The sequence below is a fragment of the Cervus elaphus genome, chromosome 13 (genome assembly GCF_910594005.1).
Source record: "Cervus elaphus chromosome 13, mCerEla1.1, whole genome shotgun sequence".
NCBI classification, from domain to species: domain Eukaryota; kingdom Metazoa; phylum Chordata; class Mammalia; order Artiodactyla; family Cervidae; genus Cervus; species Cervus elaphus.
This window is the reverse complement of record NC_057827.1, coordinates 70,035,798-70,051,697: the sequence shown is the minus strand read 5'-3', so window position 1 is coordinate 70,051,697 and position 15,900 is coordinate 70,035,798. Positions and strand designations below refer to the sequence as shown.

The 15,900-nt window shown below is 46.1% G+C and overlaps 2 protein-coding genes across 4 annotated transcripts in view; one reads left to right on the top strand and one right to left on the bottom strand.

The window, feature by feature from the left end:
* TDRD9 (tudor domain containing 9) overlaps positions 1 to 12,598 on the bottom strand; it is a 108,006-nt gene extending 95,408 nt beyond the window's left edge. The window contains exon 1 of one of the 3 annotated variants that reach the window (XR_006344494.1): positions 11,491 to 12,597. Coding sequence is in view for 2 of the 3 variants with exons in the window: in XM_043922415.1 (XP_043778350.1) it covers positions 11,491 to 11,798 (308 nt within the window). In the remaining variant the exon portion in view is untranslated. Of the gene's footprint in view, positions 1 to 11,490 lie in introns of all 3 variants that reach the window. The other 2 variants (XM_043922415.1, XM_043922414.1) reach the window with 2 other exon arrangements.
* RD3L (RD3 like) lies at positions 1,057 to 3,269 on the top strand. Its single transcript, XM_043922416.1, has 4 exons — positions 1,057 to 1,239; positions 1,397 to 1,499; positions 1,877 to 2,182; positions 2,545 to 3,269. The coding sequence occupies exons 3-4, from the start codon at positions 1,884 to 1,886 to the stop codon at positions 2,840 to 2,842; spliced, it is 597 nt and encodes a 198-aa protein (XP_043778351.1). The 5' UTR covers positions 1,057 to 1,239; positions 1,397 to 1,499; positions 1,877 to 1,883; the 3' UTR covers positions 2,843 to 3,269.
* Positions 12,599 to 15,900: the final 3,302 nt, after the last annotated feature.

Sequence of the window (15,900 nt, the reverse complement as noted above, 5' to 3'; positions counted from 1 at the left end):
GACACTTCAGAGGCAAGCATGTTAAGAACTAAAGCAATGACAAGGAGGTTATTCAGAGGGAGAAGCCGCATGATTCACGGTACCACTGGGAGGAAATCCAAGAGGACAGTTCTGTCATAAGAAACTTTCCTCCCGTCCTTCTCATGGCGCTATGCACGATGCAATGTGAAAACCTGCTCGTTGCAGATAATGAATCCTGACATCTGGGTTTTCTAACATGTGAGTAACAGGAGCTGCAGGGTGGCCACACGCATCCCTCTTCATCGGGTGTGACATGCAGGTCTGATGTGGACGAACAACATCTACTCGTCACAGTTCAGACGAAGCAAAGAGCAACACGAGAACCAAAAATTACAAAAGGGAAGTGCTGTGCAGTCATTTAACACAGACCTAGAGAGTCAAGAACCTGTCCACACCGCGGGAAAGACACACGGGCTCTCAGACAGAAGGTCCTCACAAGGACCTCACACGCCCGCACTCACCCGAACAGTAAGTGCGAGTTTCACTTTCAGCTCCAGAAGAAAACACAGAAACTATGTTCTATAATGAATTGTAAGATTTTGTTTTGAACTTTATATGTTCTTATGTTTCTATTTTTTTTTCTGACCTTGCAATAGATTGCCTTATCACCATGTTTCTAGAGATTACAAAGTATATTTTAAAGTTATCTACTTCAGTGTATATAACATCATATGTAATGTATTGCAACTTGTTTAAATATACAAATTTAAATAATATTTAGAAAGAAATACAAAATGTGTACAGAATGTAACATTTACTAAATATTTCACACATGACTAATATCTAGCATCCTTTGCCTATTTTGCACAATTGTAACGCGTTTTCTCAGAATGTATGCTGTGTGTATATTGTGCAAAGAGTCAAGTCCGATCCCTTTCCCATGCTTTCATTAGCGGGGACAGTGACCTGGCTTCTAAATGGCCTGAAAGTTAAGCTGAAGAATAAAAGCAACATGGTTATTTTTAGAGCTCTACAGGCATAAAAATAAAGCACTAACTGTGACCTGCAGCTACGCACAGCAGAGCATCCCATCACGCGACCGTCTTCTCTTTAGCTGGGAGCGCATCTGTGGTGCTTCAGACGACCTTTCTTCATCTCTTTACCAAAGATACGTCTAAATGCATTTAGGACCAGAATCTGTAGCTGCCAGCATCTTTTTCAAAGAGATTGAGCTACATTCAAAAGGCAAACCGTTATGTAATTTGTAAAGATTAAATAGTAAGTTATTTTTGTCTTTTCTTCTAGCTTACTTACAAGGTGAATTAATGAGCATTCTCTCCAAATGAAGACATCACAGCCTCATTCCTAACATAGAAAGTTATTTATCTCAAAGGCGGTTTCAGTGGGGAAAGGAGGCGGCTCATTCTCTCAACAGGGGACCCATCCAGGAGGAGACGTGCCTGTGTGAAGCACAGCTCCGTCACCAATTCAAGTAAACTCTTCAGCAACAGGCCACGTTGGACCCAGCAACTTCACAGGTAACCTTTAAACCGTTTCTGTATAAAACCTAAGTCAGAAGTATGTTTGCAGACAGCATTTTCCTATATGTTAATATTGCAGAGACGCCTAAGAACTTTTAATAGCAAGTGTTGGTGTTATTTTCAGAAAGTGTTCAGTCTGTAGATTATCTCTGACTGCATTTCATTCCTGCTTAGCTACATAAAAGTATTTCGAAAGCCTGGTTTTGGGCACTGACCTAGTTAGAAATAATCCATTCTAATCTTACTCTGACCTGTATATCTAACCAGTGAAAAATTCATGCATTTTTCTGGCAAATTTACTGTAAAGAAACAATTATTCGATGATCAGAACTGTAATATTTTATGCAAATAAACAAGTGAGAGCTTTTCCACAGGCTTAAAATGCCATTTTTTGGCTGGATGAAATGGCCAAAATATGATTCCTACAAATCCACACACTACCCTGACTCAGACGTAGTGACAAAGACTCTGCTTCGGGAATTAAAGTGGCATCTGAAGGAACGAGAGAGACTGATTCAAGAGATCGAAAATGAGGAAAAAGTGAAAAAAACAGGTGTGGATTACAACTGGCTGAGAAGCTACCAGAGTCCCCATGCAGCCATTCCAGCTACTGAACAAAGACAGCTCGAAGTTCTCTGCTCACAGGTTCAACCTTGTCAAACGGGAACTGTTCTCAGCAGGTAAAATACTACATTCTCTTCTCGTGATGTCTGCCATCAATTCTTAAGCTCCTCTTATATTTAGAGTGGAAATTGTTATTTACCATATAAATCCTTTAACCGTGTGTATCAAACACTCAGCAACCAAAATCCCTAAGAATGGGCTGGACAAGAAAAAAGAAAATCTGTTGATATCTCACTGGCTAGGAAATGTTTTAAAGTCACTTTCAAAATTTCTTCACTAGACGCATAATTTTAAAGCAGCTTACTCAAAAGATGGATAACGACTATATGAGCACATTATTTAAGCTGAATTTTTGAGATAAAGGGTTATGACAAGAGAGATTTTCCGAATTGAACACTCACAAGTGCTTTGCCTCTAGATTTCGAGAAGTCCTGGCAGAAAACGATGTCCTGCCGTGGGAAATCGTCTACATCTTCAAGCAGGTTCTGCGAGACTTCCTGAGCAGTGCGGACAGGGCCAGCCCGCAGGAGGGCCCCGAGGGGGGCCCGAGCACAGCGCGCCCCGGGCTCTCCGGCACCCCAGGGGGCGGCCCCGAGGGGCCAGACAAGGACGAAATCCCCACCATCTCAAGTTACGTAGACAGAAACACAAAGAATAGGTTCCCAACACTCTCACATCGAATATGGAACCTACCGTATTACTACCCATCAAGTTAAGTTACCTATAACCAGAGAGAAGAGTTTTTTTGTGACCATCTTAGCATCAGAACTCTTAACATTAAGAGAAAGTGATGTGACTTAGTGTTACTGTTTGTTGCAAGATCAGAAGCTAAAATTTATGTGATGTAGCCAGTATTTGAAATAGCATCCCTTTTTTAGCCACTTTTAAAATGCAATGTTTTCACTGAATAGTACGCTTTTAACTAAAATGTTTCCTAAATATTTTGAAAAAAACGTTTGAAGTATTTTCTTATACCTCAAACACAACTCATAGGAACTAAGACTTATTTTGAAATTTGAAATATGAAATTTATATGAAAGTATGAAGTATGAAATTTGACAAATTAACTTTGACGTTAACTTTGACTTTTATTCTAAAAGGAAGCTATGTATTGAATAAAATAAATGATTACTGTGAATCTTATCTTCACAATATAAGACTGAGTCAATCATTCTCTGTGGGGGAAGGCGGCAGGGGGGAGAAAACGGTGTGTGGTCTGCAAGCCAAGCAGTGCTTCGTCTCAATACGCAGATTCATCTTGCATCGCAACCAACATTAAGAGAAGTAGAAAAAACACAGATCTACATTATAAATAAAAGGAAATGAACTGGTTTAACAACATTGGTAACTGCTACTCTCAAAGAAAACAATCAATGTCGATCTATACTTTAAACCAATATTGTATTAGTCGCTCAGTCATGTCCGACTCTTTGCAACCCCACGGGCTGTAGCCCGCCAGGCTCCTCTGTCCATGGAATTCTCCAGGCAAGAATACTGGAGTGGGTAGCCATTCCCATCTCCAGGCCATCCTGCTGTCAACATGACCAGGGTTTAATAAGACAAGGCAAATGGAAACACACCCCAAGCAGATTTAAAATAAAGACACCTTTCACTCCTGCTCCCTTTCTGTTCGGTTTTCAGAACGTAACTACGGCTTCTTCGATCACTGTCAGAGTTCGCAGAGTGAGAACTATCTGTGGGAAAGAGAAACGTTCGCCGAAGTGCACCGCGGCTCGCTGAGCAGGGATGTGGGACGCAGAAAACAAGAGGCTCCGCACTGCGCCAGTGACGGGAACCGGATTTTAAGTACTTTTTATGGGAGCCTAGGGACTTGATGTTGTGTTGGTTTCTTCTGTACAATCACACATATACACACACCCACTCTTGTTTAGATTCTTGTCCCACAAAGACCATTACAGAGTATTAAGTAGAGTTCCCTGTGCTATACGGTAGGTCCTCATAGAATTTTTGTTTTAAATAGAATTTGGAGTTTGTCTATGAAATTCAGTACTAGAACCGGCAGCCTCACCATGTGTATCAGAAAATACACACCATGAAGAGGCTTAAAAGATTTTCCTCCCACAAAGGCACTTCAAACAGCCACTGAACAAAAGAAATGACCAAGTCTACAGCACTTTCAAGAAAGGGCCATCCTCTCTGTTCAGAAGGGAAGAAAATAAATTTTTAAATATAGTTCCTATCAAAAAGCTTACAGTGACTGAAGCGGCTGTAGATGGCAGGTCATCCCAGTAGCCCAGGAAGAAGACAAACCCCACACCACTGAGTCGCCCACAAGGCACGAGCCGACCGTGCAACCGGACTTGGAAAGGGAGTGGAAAGACGCACTGACGTCGGTATTCTCAGTGCCCACCTCCCACTTTCATTTTTGGCAATAACCTAATAACCATGCTTCCCGTGTCCGTATCAGTGTACATAATTTAAACCTAGAGTTGTTTCTTAAAAATTGACAAATCAAGTAGAAATTATAACACAAATAGCTTCCTGAAATTTTACTAGATCCACACATTTATACACTGGGGTATTTACAGTACTTTAAATTGGCAAAAGAATGAGGATTAAAAACATAAGGGGGGTACAAACGGGGGAGAGAGCTACTAGGAACGCTTCAGGTATGGTTTACAAAGATGAAGTATCGGCACAGCAGCTAAAAGTTTGCGCTTGGGAACAGGAAGGAATAAACACACTACCCCACTGATAGGACTCTGGTAAGCTGACACCGCGCCGGCTCTCAGAAGGCGGCACTGTTCCCCAGGCCGACCCACTTGGTAACATGAAGCCGTTCCTCTCCACGCAGGCACCGTGCTAAGCACCGCACGTCTGGCTCGTTCAGTCCTGAACCTGAAAGCACGTGACACTGTTCCCATCGGGCAGATGAGCAGACGGCCGCACGCCTGTCCGACGGCTCACCCCGACAGCACAGAGATGCTGCCTGGCAGAGCGGGATTCACATCTGCCTGGCAGGCCCCTCCAGCCCCAGATGCACACAGCCGGTTGCCTACCTGACACCTCCTCTTGGAGGCCCACGGGCAACTTAAAATCAACATGTTCCAAACCCAGATCACAGCAGTTCGCTCACTAACAGGATAAATAAAATTCAGGAAAGGAACAGAGAAATCAAAACAACACACTTGACACGGACTAAAAGTGTAACTCTTCAACACTTCACCGAGCATTTTCCAGTCACTTCTCAGGAAATGACACCACCACCCATCCGTCCAATTTTACAAGCCAGACATCTCAGAATCATTCTGATCCCCTTGCTATGGTGGAGGAGCCAAAAAACACATCGCAAACAAGACTGTGTGTGACAGATTACACCGTGAAACACACTTATTCTGCAAACACTTTATGGTACAGTTGCCAGGGTATTATACACACACACGCCCCCCACCCACCCACCGCCCCAACCTGAGGGAAATCAGCTCTGGTCAGAGGAGTAAAGACAGATTCAGGATTTATTCAAGATGGGAGCAAATGGGGAAGCAACTCTCATTGTTTTTAGAAAATAACTGGGACCCACAAAGACAATTCATTCACTCAGACACCTGAGTTCCTGCTACATGCCAGGTACTGTGCTCAAGTGGAGATTCATTGAAAATCCCCACCCTCAAGGAGTTATGTGGGGAAAACAACATAAAATAATTCCTTGAAAGCACTAAGAGATAGACCCTCAGGGCACTAAGCTCGCACCATGTAAAACAGGCTCTCGCCCCTGCTTTTCCTCGGACCCTGCCGGTGTTCCTTCTCAGCCTCCTCTGCACACTTCATCTCACCAGCCTCTGAATGATCACGTGCTCCAGGCCTGGGGCTCCATCACCCAGAGCCTTAAACTCCCACTGGTCCAGCCCACAGCGAGGCTTCTCTCCTCGACCCCAGGCCGCCTGCACTTACCGTTATCTGATGGGAATTTCACAGTTAGCATGTTCGCGCGCAAGCTCCTGGTACCCCCCCCGAGCCAGCTCTTCCTGCGGCCCGGCCTTCCTCAGCGGAGGGCAACGACTTCCAAGGCTCAGCCAGAAACCCGGGGTCACCCGAGCCTGCTCCCCAACTCCTATCCTATATCTGATCCGGCTACAGAGCTCCTGTCTCTTAATAACCCATCCTGAATCCCACCGTCACTCACCACCCCACTGCCCCTGTCCTGGTCTATACCACCTTCCTCTCTCCTGCTTGGATGATGTGTTACTGAGGACTCTCCAGAGAAACAGAGCCAACAGGACATGCGTTGATAAAGTTGATACCTGACCTCCCTGTTTCTGCCCTGGGCCCCGTTCAGTTCATTCAACTGGCAGCCATCCTGCTGGAGTGGGAACCACACGGGGCGGCCGCGCACAAAGCCTCCAGGCGCCCTCCAGTGACCCCGGACGTCTCGGGTGGGGCAGCTTCTCACCGAGACTGCAGACGAACTCGTGACCTGCTCCCGCCGGACCTCACCTCCTCACCTCCTCTCCATCAGCCTACTCCAGCTGCACATGGAAGACACAGACACTCAGGTACTTTCCCAATGAATGGGGAAATTACCAGTAACTTACATCCGTTAAATAGAAGGTTTTTAGAAAACAGGAACTTTGTGAGTGAATAGAAAACAGAACTCCTTGGACGATAACACAAGCAAACACTAACATCTGTGCAAGGGCCAGACACTGGAAAGGCAGGGCCAAAAGGAAAAGGTCCTATGCTGTGGAGGCAAACACACCCACTGTCCAACCTATCAGACACCGCGCTGGGAGCAGCCTCAGCGCAGCTGAGGACGCCGAGGGGCAGCTGCAGACAGGACCGGCCCGTCTGCCAGAGCACGGACTGCCTGGGGGCCTGTGTCACATGCAGAATGCCCTACACGGCAGGCACTCAATCCACAGCAGAGCAGACCAGGAAGAAATGGGAATTAAGAAAAAAGGAAGCTGGGTAACGGCACCAGGTGACGGCAGCTTGAAAGCTTTCGGTAGCAGTTTCTCTGGGATCAAGTACATCTTAAGGTGCTGGAGAGTCAAAAGATATAAAAGTGAGAGCTAAGCAAGACTGTCATGAGCCAGGAGTCTGTGAGCTTTGCAGACAGAGGCCAGTCCACACACAGACCAGCCCTGGGCAGAGGGCGGGGTGGCCAGCTTCCAGCCTCAAGTTGAGGGGGGCCCCGAGTTCCAAAAGAAAGCCCACACAGACAACCGTGGCAGAAAACGCTCAAAATGCCTAACACAGTCACAAAATATTTTCTTTTTCACATGCCAAGGTGAAGAAAGGGGATGTAAAACTACAAGAAAGCATACCTCACAATCAGGACAAAGGAGCAAAAACACACCACCACGTGCAAAACAAGGCAGGAGGAGATCCGTATCACTGAATGTGTCACCTGCAAACCATTCACCCTCCCACCCCGCTCCGCCACCGCTCCCGCCTCGCGGCCACCTCTGACCGCTCACCACAGGGCCTCAGGCGTGGCTTCCTTCCAGAAGGAAACTCACACCATGACCATAATCACCACCCAGACACGCATCCATCTCACAGAGCAACTCTTATCTGAGCTATCGTGATTCATTCTGGAACTTTCTGTTGCTCTGTTTTTAAATGCTAGTGGTCATGACTCTTCAGTTCAGTCGCTCAGTCGTGTCCGACTCTTTGTGACCCCATGAATCGCAGCACGCCAGGCCTCCCTGACCATTACCAACTCCTGGAGTTTACTCAAACTCATGCCCATCAAGTTGGTGATGCCATCCAACCATCTCATCCTCTGTCGTCCCCTTTTCCTCCTGCCCCCAATCCCTCCCAGCATCAGGGTCTTTTCCGATGAATCAGCTCTTCACATGAGGTGGCCAAAGTATTGGAGTTTCAGCTTCAGCATCAGTCCTTCCAATGAACACCCAGGACTGATCTCCTTTAGGATGGACTGGTTGGATCTCTTTGCAGTCCAAGGGACTCAAGAGTCTTCTCCAACACCACAGTTCAAAAGCATCAATTTTTCGGCGCTCAGCTTTCTTCACAGTCCAACTCTCACATCCATACATGACCACTGGAAAAACCATGGTCATGACTCTTACGGCTCATTAAACTGATTGAGCGGTACCCACAGACTAGACTCCAATGACTCATGCCAGCTCCTCTTCCCACTTGAGTGACTGTTCCTCTCTAATACGGTTTCACTGTGTGATACCCTACACTGATAAAGTCTGCCTTCCTCTGCAACTTCTCCCAACATTGAAGCTCTCCTGCACAGAGAAGACATCAGTCAGCAAGCCTCTGAGCGGCCGCTGTACCAGGCGGCAGATTCTCATGTCTGAATCCCAGCTCCACCACTCTATCAGTTTCCTGCCTCTGCCACAAGTCAGCACAAGGTCATCAGTTTAGAACACCACCAATGTATTATTTCAGTTTCTGTAAGTCACAAGTCCAGGTGGACCCAATGGGGCCCTCTGCTTTGTTGTTGTATGGTCACTAAGTCATGTCTAACTCTTTGCAACCCCCATGGACTGCAGCACACCAGGCTTCCCTGTCCTTCACCATCTCCTGGAGTTTGCTCAAACTCATGTCCCCTGAGTCAGTGATGCCATCCAACCATCTCATCCTCTGTCTCCCCCTTCTCCTCCTGTCCTCAATCTTTTCCAGCATCAGGGTCTTTTCCAATGAGTCAGCTCTTTGCATCAGATGGCCGAAGTATTGGAGCTTCCACTTCAGCATCAGTCCTTCCAATGAACATTCAGGGTTGATTCTCTTTAGGATTGAGTGGTTTGATCGCCTTGCTGTCCAAAGGACTCTCAAGCGTGTTCTCCAACACAATTCAAAAGTATCAATTCTCTGGCGCTTACGCTATGACAAACTTAGATAGTATATTGAAAAGCAGAGACATCACTTTGCCAACAAAAGTCCATTTAGTCAAAGCTATGGTTTCCCCAGTAGTTATGTGCAGATTTGAGACTTGCACTGTACTATGGTTTGCCTTGGAAACAAACTGAGATCATTCTGTCACTTTTGAGATTGCATCCAAGTACTACATTTCAAACTCTTTTGTTGACATGAGGACTACTCCATTTCTTCTAAGGGATTCTTGCCCACAGTAGTAGATATAATGGTCATGTAAATTAAATTCACCCATTCTCATCCATTTTAGTTCACTGATTCCTAAAATGTCAATGTTCACTCTTGCCATCTCCTGTTTGACCACTTCCAATTTATCTTGATTCACAGACCTAACACTCCAGGTTCCTATGCAATACTGTTCTTTACAGCATCAGACTTGACTTTCACCACCAGACACATCCACAACTGGGCAGTGTCCCCTCTGGCTCAGCCTCTTCCTTCTTTCTGGAGCCACTTCTCCACTCTTAAGCATACTGAACACCTACTGACCTGGGGAGGGGGGTTCATCTTTCAGTGTCATAATTTTTTGCCTTTTCACTGGTGGTAAGCAAGCATTTACTGCATTTACAAAGTAATTTTACATGCTGATTGCAATAATCTTAATAATGGGGCTTGTATTTTATCTTTTTTCATTTTATTACTCTGAAAACTCATTTTTATTGACTTTACAACAGTCTTAGCCCATGAAGAATTGAAAAATTTTAAAACTGGTCCTTAGTAGTTAAAAGGACATTTAAATCCGTGCTTATCATTTCTGACAAAGTCAATAATAATTTACTTCAACAACGAGTTATCTGAAAGCAATACCGTTCTGTCCATTAAGCCTAGGGAGCACAGGGCAGAGCAGGGCGGCAGGGGGTAGGTGCTAAGGGATCATTTGCCAGAGCAATTCAAGGAAACAAAATGTGTGAGAATGAAACAAAACAGCAACTGGAAAGCTGTATCAGAGTTTCTTTATCCCCTCCCTGCCCCCAAGAAGCAAATTTACCAAAGATCCCAAGTCCCACTTGGCTTTACAAAGGCTTGAAGCGTGTCTACAAAGGCTGGAAACAGCCCATGAGACCTTAACTCAGGCTCAAGTGCATCCACTAGATCAAAGGGTAGGGGTGAGGAGCAATGAACAAGAGTAACTTCAAAAAGTTTTAAAAACAAAACCACCATCTCAACTGTAAAAGGTGTTGAACTTGAGGGGAAGGGGCCAAGCAGTGATACAGATTCCCCAGGTGGGAAGAGGTACTTCCACTCTGACCTTCTTTAAAGAGTAAGCAGATGTTTCTACTGACCAGATCTGCTGCTGCTGCTGCTAAACGGAAACTAAAGCTGAAACTTCAGAGCCCACAAAACCTGCACAAGAATGTTCACAGCAGCATTATTCACGACTGCCAAACTTGGGATCCACCAAGATATTGTTCAGTGGTGATCCAATAAATAGGCCAAGGTGCATCCCGACAATGGAATATTATTCAGCACTTAAAAAGAAATGAGCAATCAAGCCCTGGAAAGACATGTAAGGACTTTAAGTGCATAATTCTAAGTGAAAGAAGCCAATCTGAAGAGGTCACATACAGTAGGATAACAACTATTGTTGTTTAGTTGCTCAGTCGGATTTGACTCTTTTGCAACCCCATGGACTGTAGCCCGTCAGACTCTGTCCATGGGACTTCCCAGGCAAGAATACTGGAGTGGGTTGCCAATTCCTTCTCCAGAGGAATCTTGCCCACCCAGGGATCAAACCTGCGTCTCCTGCATTGGCAGGCAGATTCTTTACCACTGAGCCACCACAGGGAAGCAACTATAAGGCACTGTGAAAAATGCAAAACTAGAGATAACAAAAAGATTAGTGGTTGCCTACCCACTTGGGGTGGGGAGTGGGGCAGAGGGATGAACAGGCAGAACACAGGATTTTTTCGGCAGGGGAACTACTCTGTTTGATAACTAACGGTGGACACATATCGTCATGCTTTGTCCAAACCCACAGACGGTATGCCACCAAGAATGAACCCTCTGTCTTATCTACGGATTTAGTTAACAATGATGTATCTACTGGTTTGCCGGCAAATAGATGAGGAAAATATGGAAACAGTGTGAGATTTCATTTTCTTGGACTCCAAAATAAATGCCAGTTGTAACAAACATACAAATATACCACACTAAAGCAAGATACTAACAATGAGGGAAACTGTTGGGGCAGCAGGAGATACTTGGGACTCTACATTCTGTACAATTTTCCTGTAAAATTAAACTACTCTAAAAAATAATAATAAAGCCTATCAATAAAAAGATTTTACACTGACCCAAACTCTGGAGAGGTTCCACTGCTGGTGGAGAAGTTTAATCTGCTCCAGGCCATGGACTGCGGCTTGTCTGATGCCCAGCTACCTCACCAGAACGGCCAAGGCCAGGGACGCGGTCTTACAGGGTGGGGGCGGCCCAGGTCCTCGGAGCCCAGGCCCACAACTGCGCCCACCCGTCTCTGTCCTCCCCAGCCTCCTACCTCCAGGGTAATGCCAGCATGGCCTGGGCCTGGGCCTGGGCCTGGGCTGGAGCCTGCTCCTGGTTTTGGTCCTGGGCCTGGGCCTGGGCCTGGTCCTGGGCCTCGGCCAGGACCGGAGCCTCAGCTGGAGCCTCAGCCTGGCCCTCAGCCTCAGGGTCAGAGCTGGGGGCCGCATCCCTGCGCTGTGCTTCGTCCCGGGCAGCCTCTGCAGGGAAGGCAGGTGGCGAGCCGAGGAGCTCCACGTTGGTCACCGTCTTGCCGATAGTAAACCAATCATTGATTTGGTCGAGGGTGAGCTTGCGCAGCATGTTCGCAGCTGGGCCTCCGCGCCGGCCCAACCGCCGGTCAGACAAGCAGGAACAGGCGACGCGGGAACACCTGGCTGCACGACGAAGAGACGGCGAGCCCGCGGCCCCGCCCCGCCCTGCCGCAAGCCCTCCAATCAGAGCCCTCCACGAGGCACATCGCCTCAATCTCCTGCCGCTGGCCCCGCCCCACCACAAGGCCTCCAATCAGAGCCCTCTACGCGCCGGGGCTGCTGGGAGCTTGTGGCGCCAGAGGACCCCGTGGCGCCGACGCGCTGTGCTAGGCCTGTTGGGAATGCTGCTCTTCCGCCCCCACAGAGGCCGGGTGACTCGGGGCTCAACTCTCCATTCCCCAAATTGGGGAAATGAGGCCTTCAGGGTCGTTCGGCCATGTGGAGGCGGGCCCAGCATCAGGGAACCATAGATGTGCAAGACCAGGGCCCCCAATGTCTCTCCAGCCTCCCCCTCGGGGCTACTCCGTCTGAGGCCTGGCGATCTGGACCGAGAAGGAACAGACGTTTATTGCGGTATCTCCTGTGCGCCTAGCCCAGGGCAGGGTCACGGTGATAGACCTCAGGGTGAGGAAGATGAAAGGCAAACCAGAGCCTACTAACCTCAGACAGCTTGCACCTAATTTGAGGAAAGGAGCAAGAAAGTTAGGGAAGGCTTATTGGAGAAAATGACACCTAAGTGGACACCTGCGGGAGAACCGGGCGGAGCAGGACTTGGAGGGGAAGTAATCTTCTTATGAAGGCAGGGGGCTCTGGTAGCTGAGATGAGGATCTGGACGGAATTTAGTGGGGCCAGAAGTTGACTACACTGAGTTCATCTTCCTTCCTAAATCCGTTTCTCGGGGGCAGTGTCCTCCCAACAGCTGCACAGAGACAGGTGGTAAGAGGTTCACATTTGGAGATCAGCAAATGGATGGTGGTTAAAACCCTCAGAGCAGCTGAAAAGGTCCAGGCCAGAGCAAGTGAAGGTGGACAGAAGCTAGAGCCTGAAAAAAAGAGGCAGGACAAATCCAGCAAAGATATTGACGTTACTGCCTGTCCACTTCAATATCATCAGTGCCCAGGGCAGTGTCGGGCACCATGTGGGCTCCCAGGAAAGAGTGGTGTGAAAAAATGCATGGGCAGCATGAAGAGCATGGTACTGATCAACAATGTGAGAGCCAATCAGTTTAGGACTGGGAAATACCCAATGAGTGGCAGTTAAGAGGTCAGCATGAGAACAGTGCAGGCAGAAGTCAGACGAACTGGGTTGAACTACTGGTTTCTTAAAAAAATGAACCCAGCATGGTACTGAGCTAGCAGTTCCAGGTCCTAACTTGACCACACCACCAACATATTATGAGAGCTGGGCCTTGGATTTCTGGCTGATCCAAATACTGAACCATCAGAAGTATGCGTCACACATACATTTGTGGGCAAGGGAGAGACAAGAAAATGTGATCATAAAGTCACTGAGACTCTTTGTATGTCGTTCAGCCTTGATTGAAAAACACTACAACTTCATCCATTTGGTGAAGGCTACCACGTTCGAATTTTGCAAGATAGGCTGTTGTTCAGTTGCTCATTCTTGTGCAACTCTTTGTGACCCCATGGACTGCAGCACACCAGGCTTCCCTGTCCTTCACTGTCTCCCAGAGTTTGCTCAGACTCCTGTCCATTGAGTAGGTGATGCCATCCAACCATGTCATCCTCTGTTATCAACTTCAATAACTGCAAATCCCATTTGTGTTCCCTAGTACATTATTAGTACATTACTAGTACAAGGAGATCCAACCAGTTCATCCTCAAGGAAATCAGTCCTGAATATTCATTGGAAGGACTGATGTTGAAGCTGAAACTCCAATATTTTGGCCACCTGATGCGAAGAACTGACTAATCTGAAAAAAAACCCTGATGCTGGGAAAGATTCAAGGCAAGAGGAGAAGGGGATGACAGAGGATGAGATGACTGGATGGAATCACTGACTCAATGGACATGAGTTTGAGTAAACCCCAGGAGTTTACTGGAGACCAGAAGTCTCCCGGCTTCTCTGTCCATGGGATTTCTGAGGCAAGAAAACTGGAGCATGTTGCCATTTCCTTCTCCAGGGGATCTTCCCAACCCAGGGATCAAAACTGTCTCCTGCATTTGCAGGTAGGTTCTTTAACACTGAGCCATCAGGGAAGTCCAAAAACCGGATTAAGCACTACAGTATTTTATAACAACATAAGGTAGCTGAAGATACTGCATGCTAACAAGGAATATGATACATAACCCCTGGGGGAGGAGTCAGCAGGGCATGTGGCTGAGGTCACCTGTTTAGACTAAGAGCCTTTCAGTGGACTGCTGCATAGATTGGATCTGCTGCTTCAGTTGTGAGTCTTCTTTGAGGGTGACAGAACAAGTGATGACAGGTCTGGAGATGCCACAGGCTTGCCCCAGGGCCTGCTTTGAGCCCCCTTCCCTTCACGAGTAGTTCTTGGCCCTCTTTAGTCACTTGGCCCAGCTCATCCAGCATTCCTGCCCAAAGTCCAGAGTTCACAAGAGGCAGCCTGATAGTTCTGCATAGGCATGTGGACACCTAGGTCAGGGCACATGGGAAGGCCCCAGAGTGGGCCTTGGTGGAGGTTTCCCATATTTGCATTCCCAGAGCTTGTGGGGCTGCAGGCCTAAAGGGAAAACAGCAGACGACAATTACAAATGATGTTGATGCCATAACAGGAGAAGCTTTGCCCAAAATAACTTTCATATCTTCACTGACCCTCCTCACCCACAAAATATAGCATTTTGTACTTTGAATAAATCTGCTTGGATGGCCCATTCTTTAAACATTGTTTTCTTTGACCACGGGCCATGTTTCTTGCGGGCCATGTTGGGTTAGCAACTAAGGACATTAAAATTCTGTTGATCTCAAGTGGAGTTTTAAGTTGAAATGATTTGTCTTGAAATAACTCCTTGAGGTTTTTCCTAAGTACTTTTTGTCCTCTGCAGTTTTCTAACTCATTATAAGTCTAAAACATTCTTTTTCTAAGAGTGTTTGTCAGACTTTGTCCTTGTCTCAAGATTCCTTTACACTCTTAAAAATTGTTGAAGACCCTAGAGAGCTTTTGTTTATGTGGGTTCTATCTACTTTTTTAGGGGTTACAACTGAGAAAGGTTTTACTTTTTTAATTAATTTTATAATATTAATAAAACCATTTCGTGTTAAAGTGAATAATTAAGAAAAGTCACTATATTTGCCCCCCCAATTTTTGTGTTTGAGAAGAGTGACACGTCTACGTTTTCACAGACCTCTTAATGCCTGCCTTAATGGCTGACAACTGGATTCTCATTCTGTTGTGACATCACAAGTCATACAGCCTCTGGAGAACTCCACCATACACTTCTGAGAAAATTCTAATGAAAAAGATAAATAACATCTTACTATTATTATGACTAACAGTTTTGACCCCTAAGGAGTCTTGAAATCCCCCAGACCACATTTTGAGCATCAATACTGTAAGATGACAAGCTTTCCGAGTTTGATGCACAGCTTCATTCAATCCTAAGCTTTCTTCCCTTTGAAGCATGGCCACTTCATTGCTGTTTCTCCTCCCCACCCTTCCATCTGAACTCACTTTTCTTTTGCCTGAATAATGAACACCGATTTTTTTTTTTTAATCTGCAGATCTACTGCTGATTATTCCCTCAGTCTTAGTTGGTCCAAAATGTCATTTCGCTTTCTTCATTGAATGCTAATTTCCTCATGCATAGAATCCTAGATTGGCAGTTATATTATGGTAGACTTTCTTGCTGTTCCTCTCTTTTGTCTGTGTTCCTGAATGGTTTTTTCTAACCCAGCCTCCAATTCAGTGATTCTTCAACTGCTATAAATCAATCAAATTTCTATTTGGCTCTTTTTTCAAGTCAATTAAGTGCCTTTCTTTTGTTTCATTTTTTTTTACAATTTCCAGTTTTCTGCTTAATTTTTCAGCCTTATTTTGTGTTTCCTTGTGCATATTAAGCATGGGTCTTTTTAAAACCTACGTTTATTAGGTCCAGTGTCTGGAGTCCCTGTATTAAGTCTTTATTTATGCTGTCTATTGAGTAGAATTACTATGCACGGAATTGATGCA

Excerpts from the sequence above, each read along its gene's own strand:
- RD3L (XM_043922416.1), top strand. The coding sequence starts at position 1,884 with ATGCCATTTTTTGGCTGGATGAAATGGCCAAAATATGATTCCTACAAA. Across the intron at positions 2,183-2,544 it reads ACGGGAACTGTTCTCAGCAG|ATTTCGAGAAGTCCTGGCAG; the intron begins GTAAAATACTAC and ends CTTTGCCTCTAG.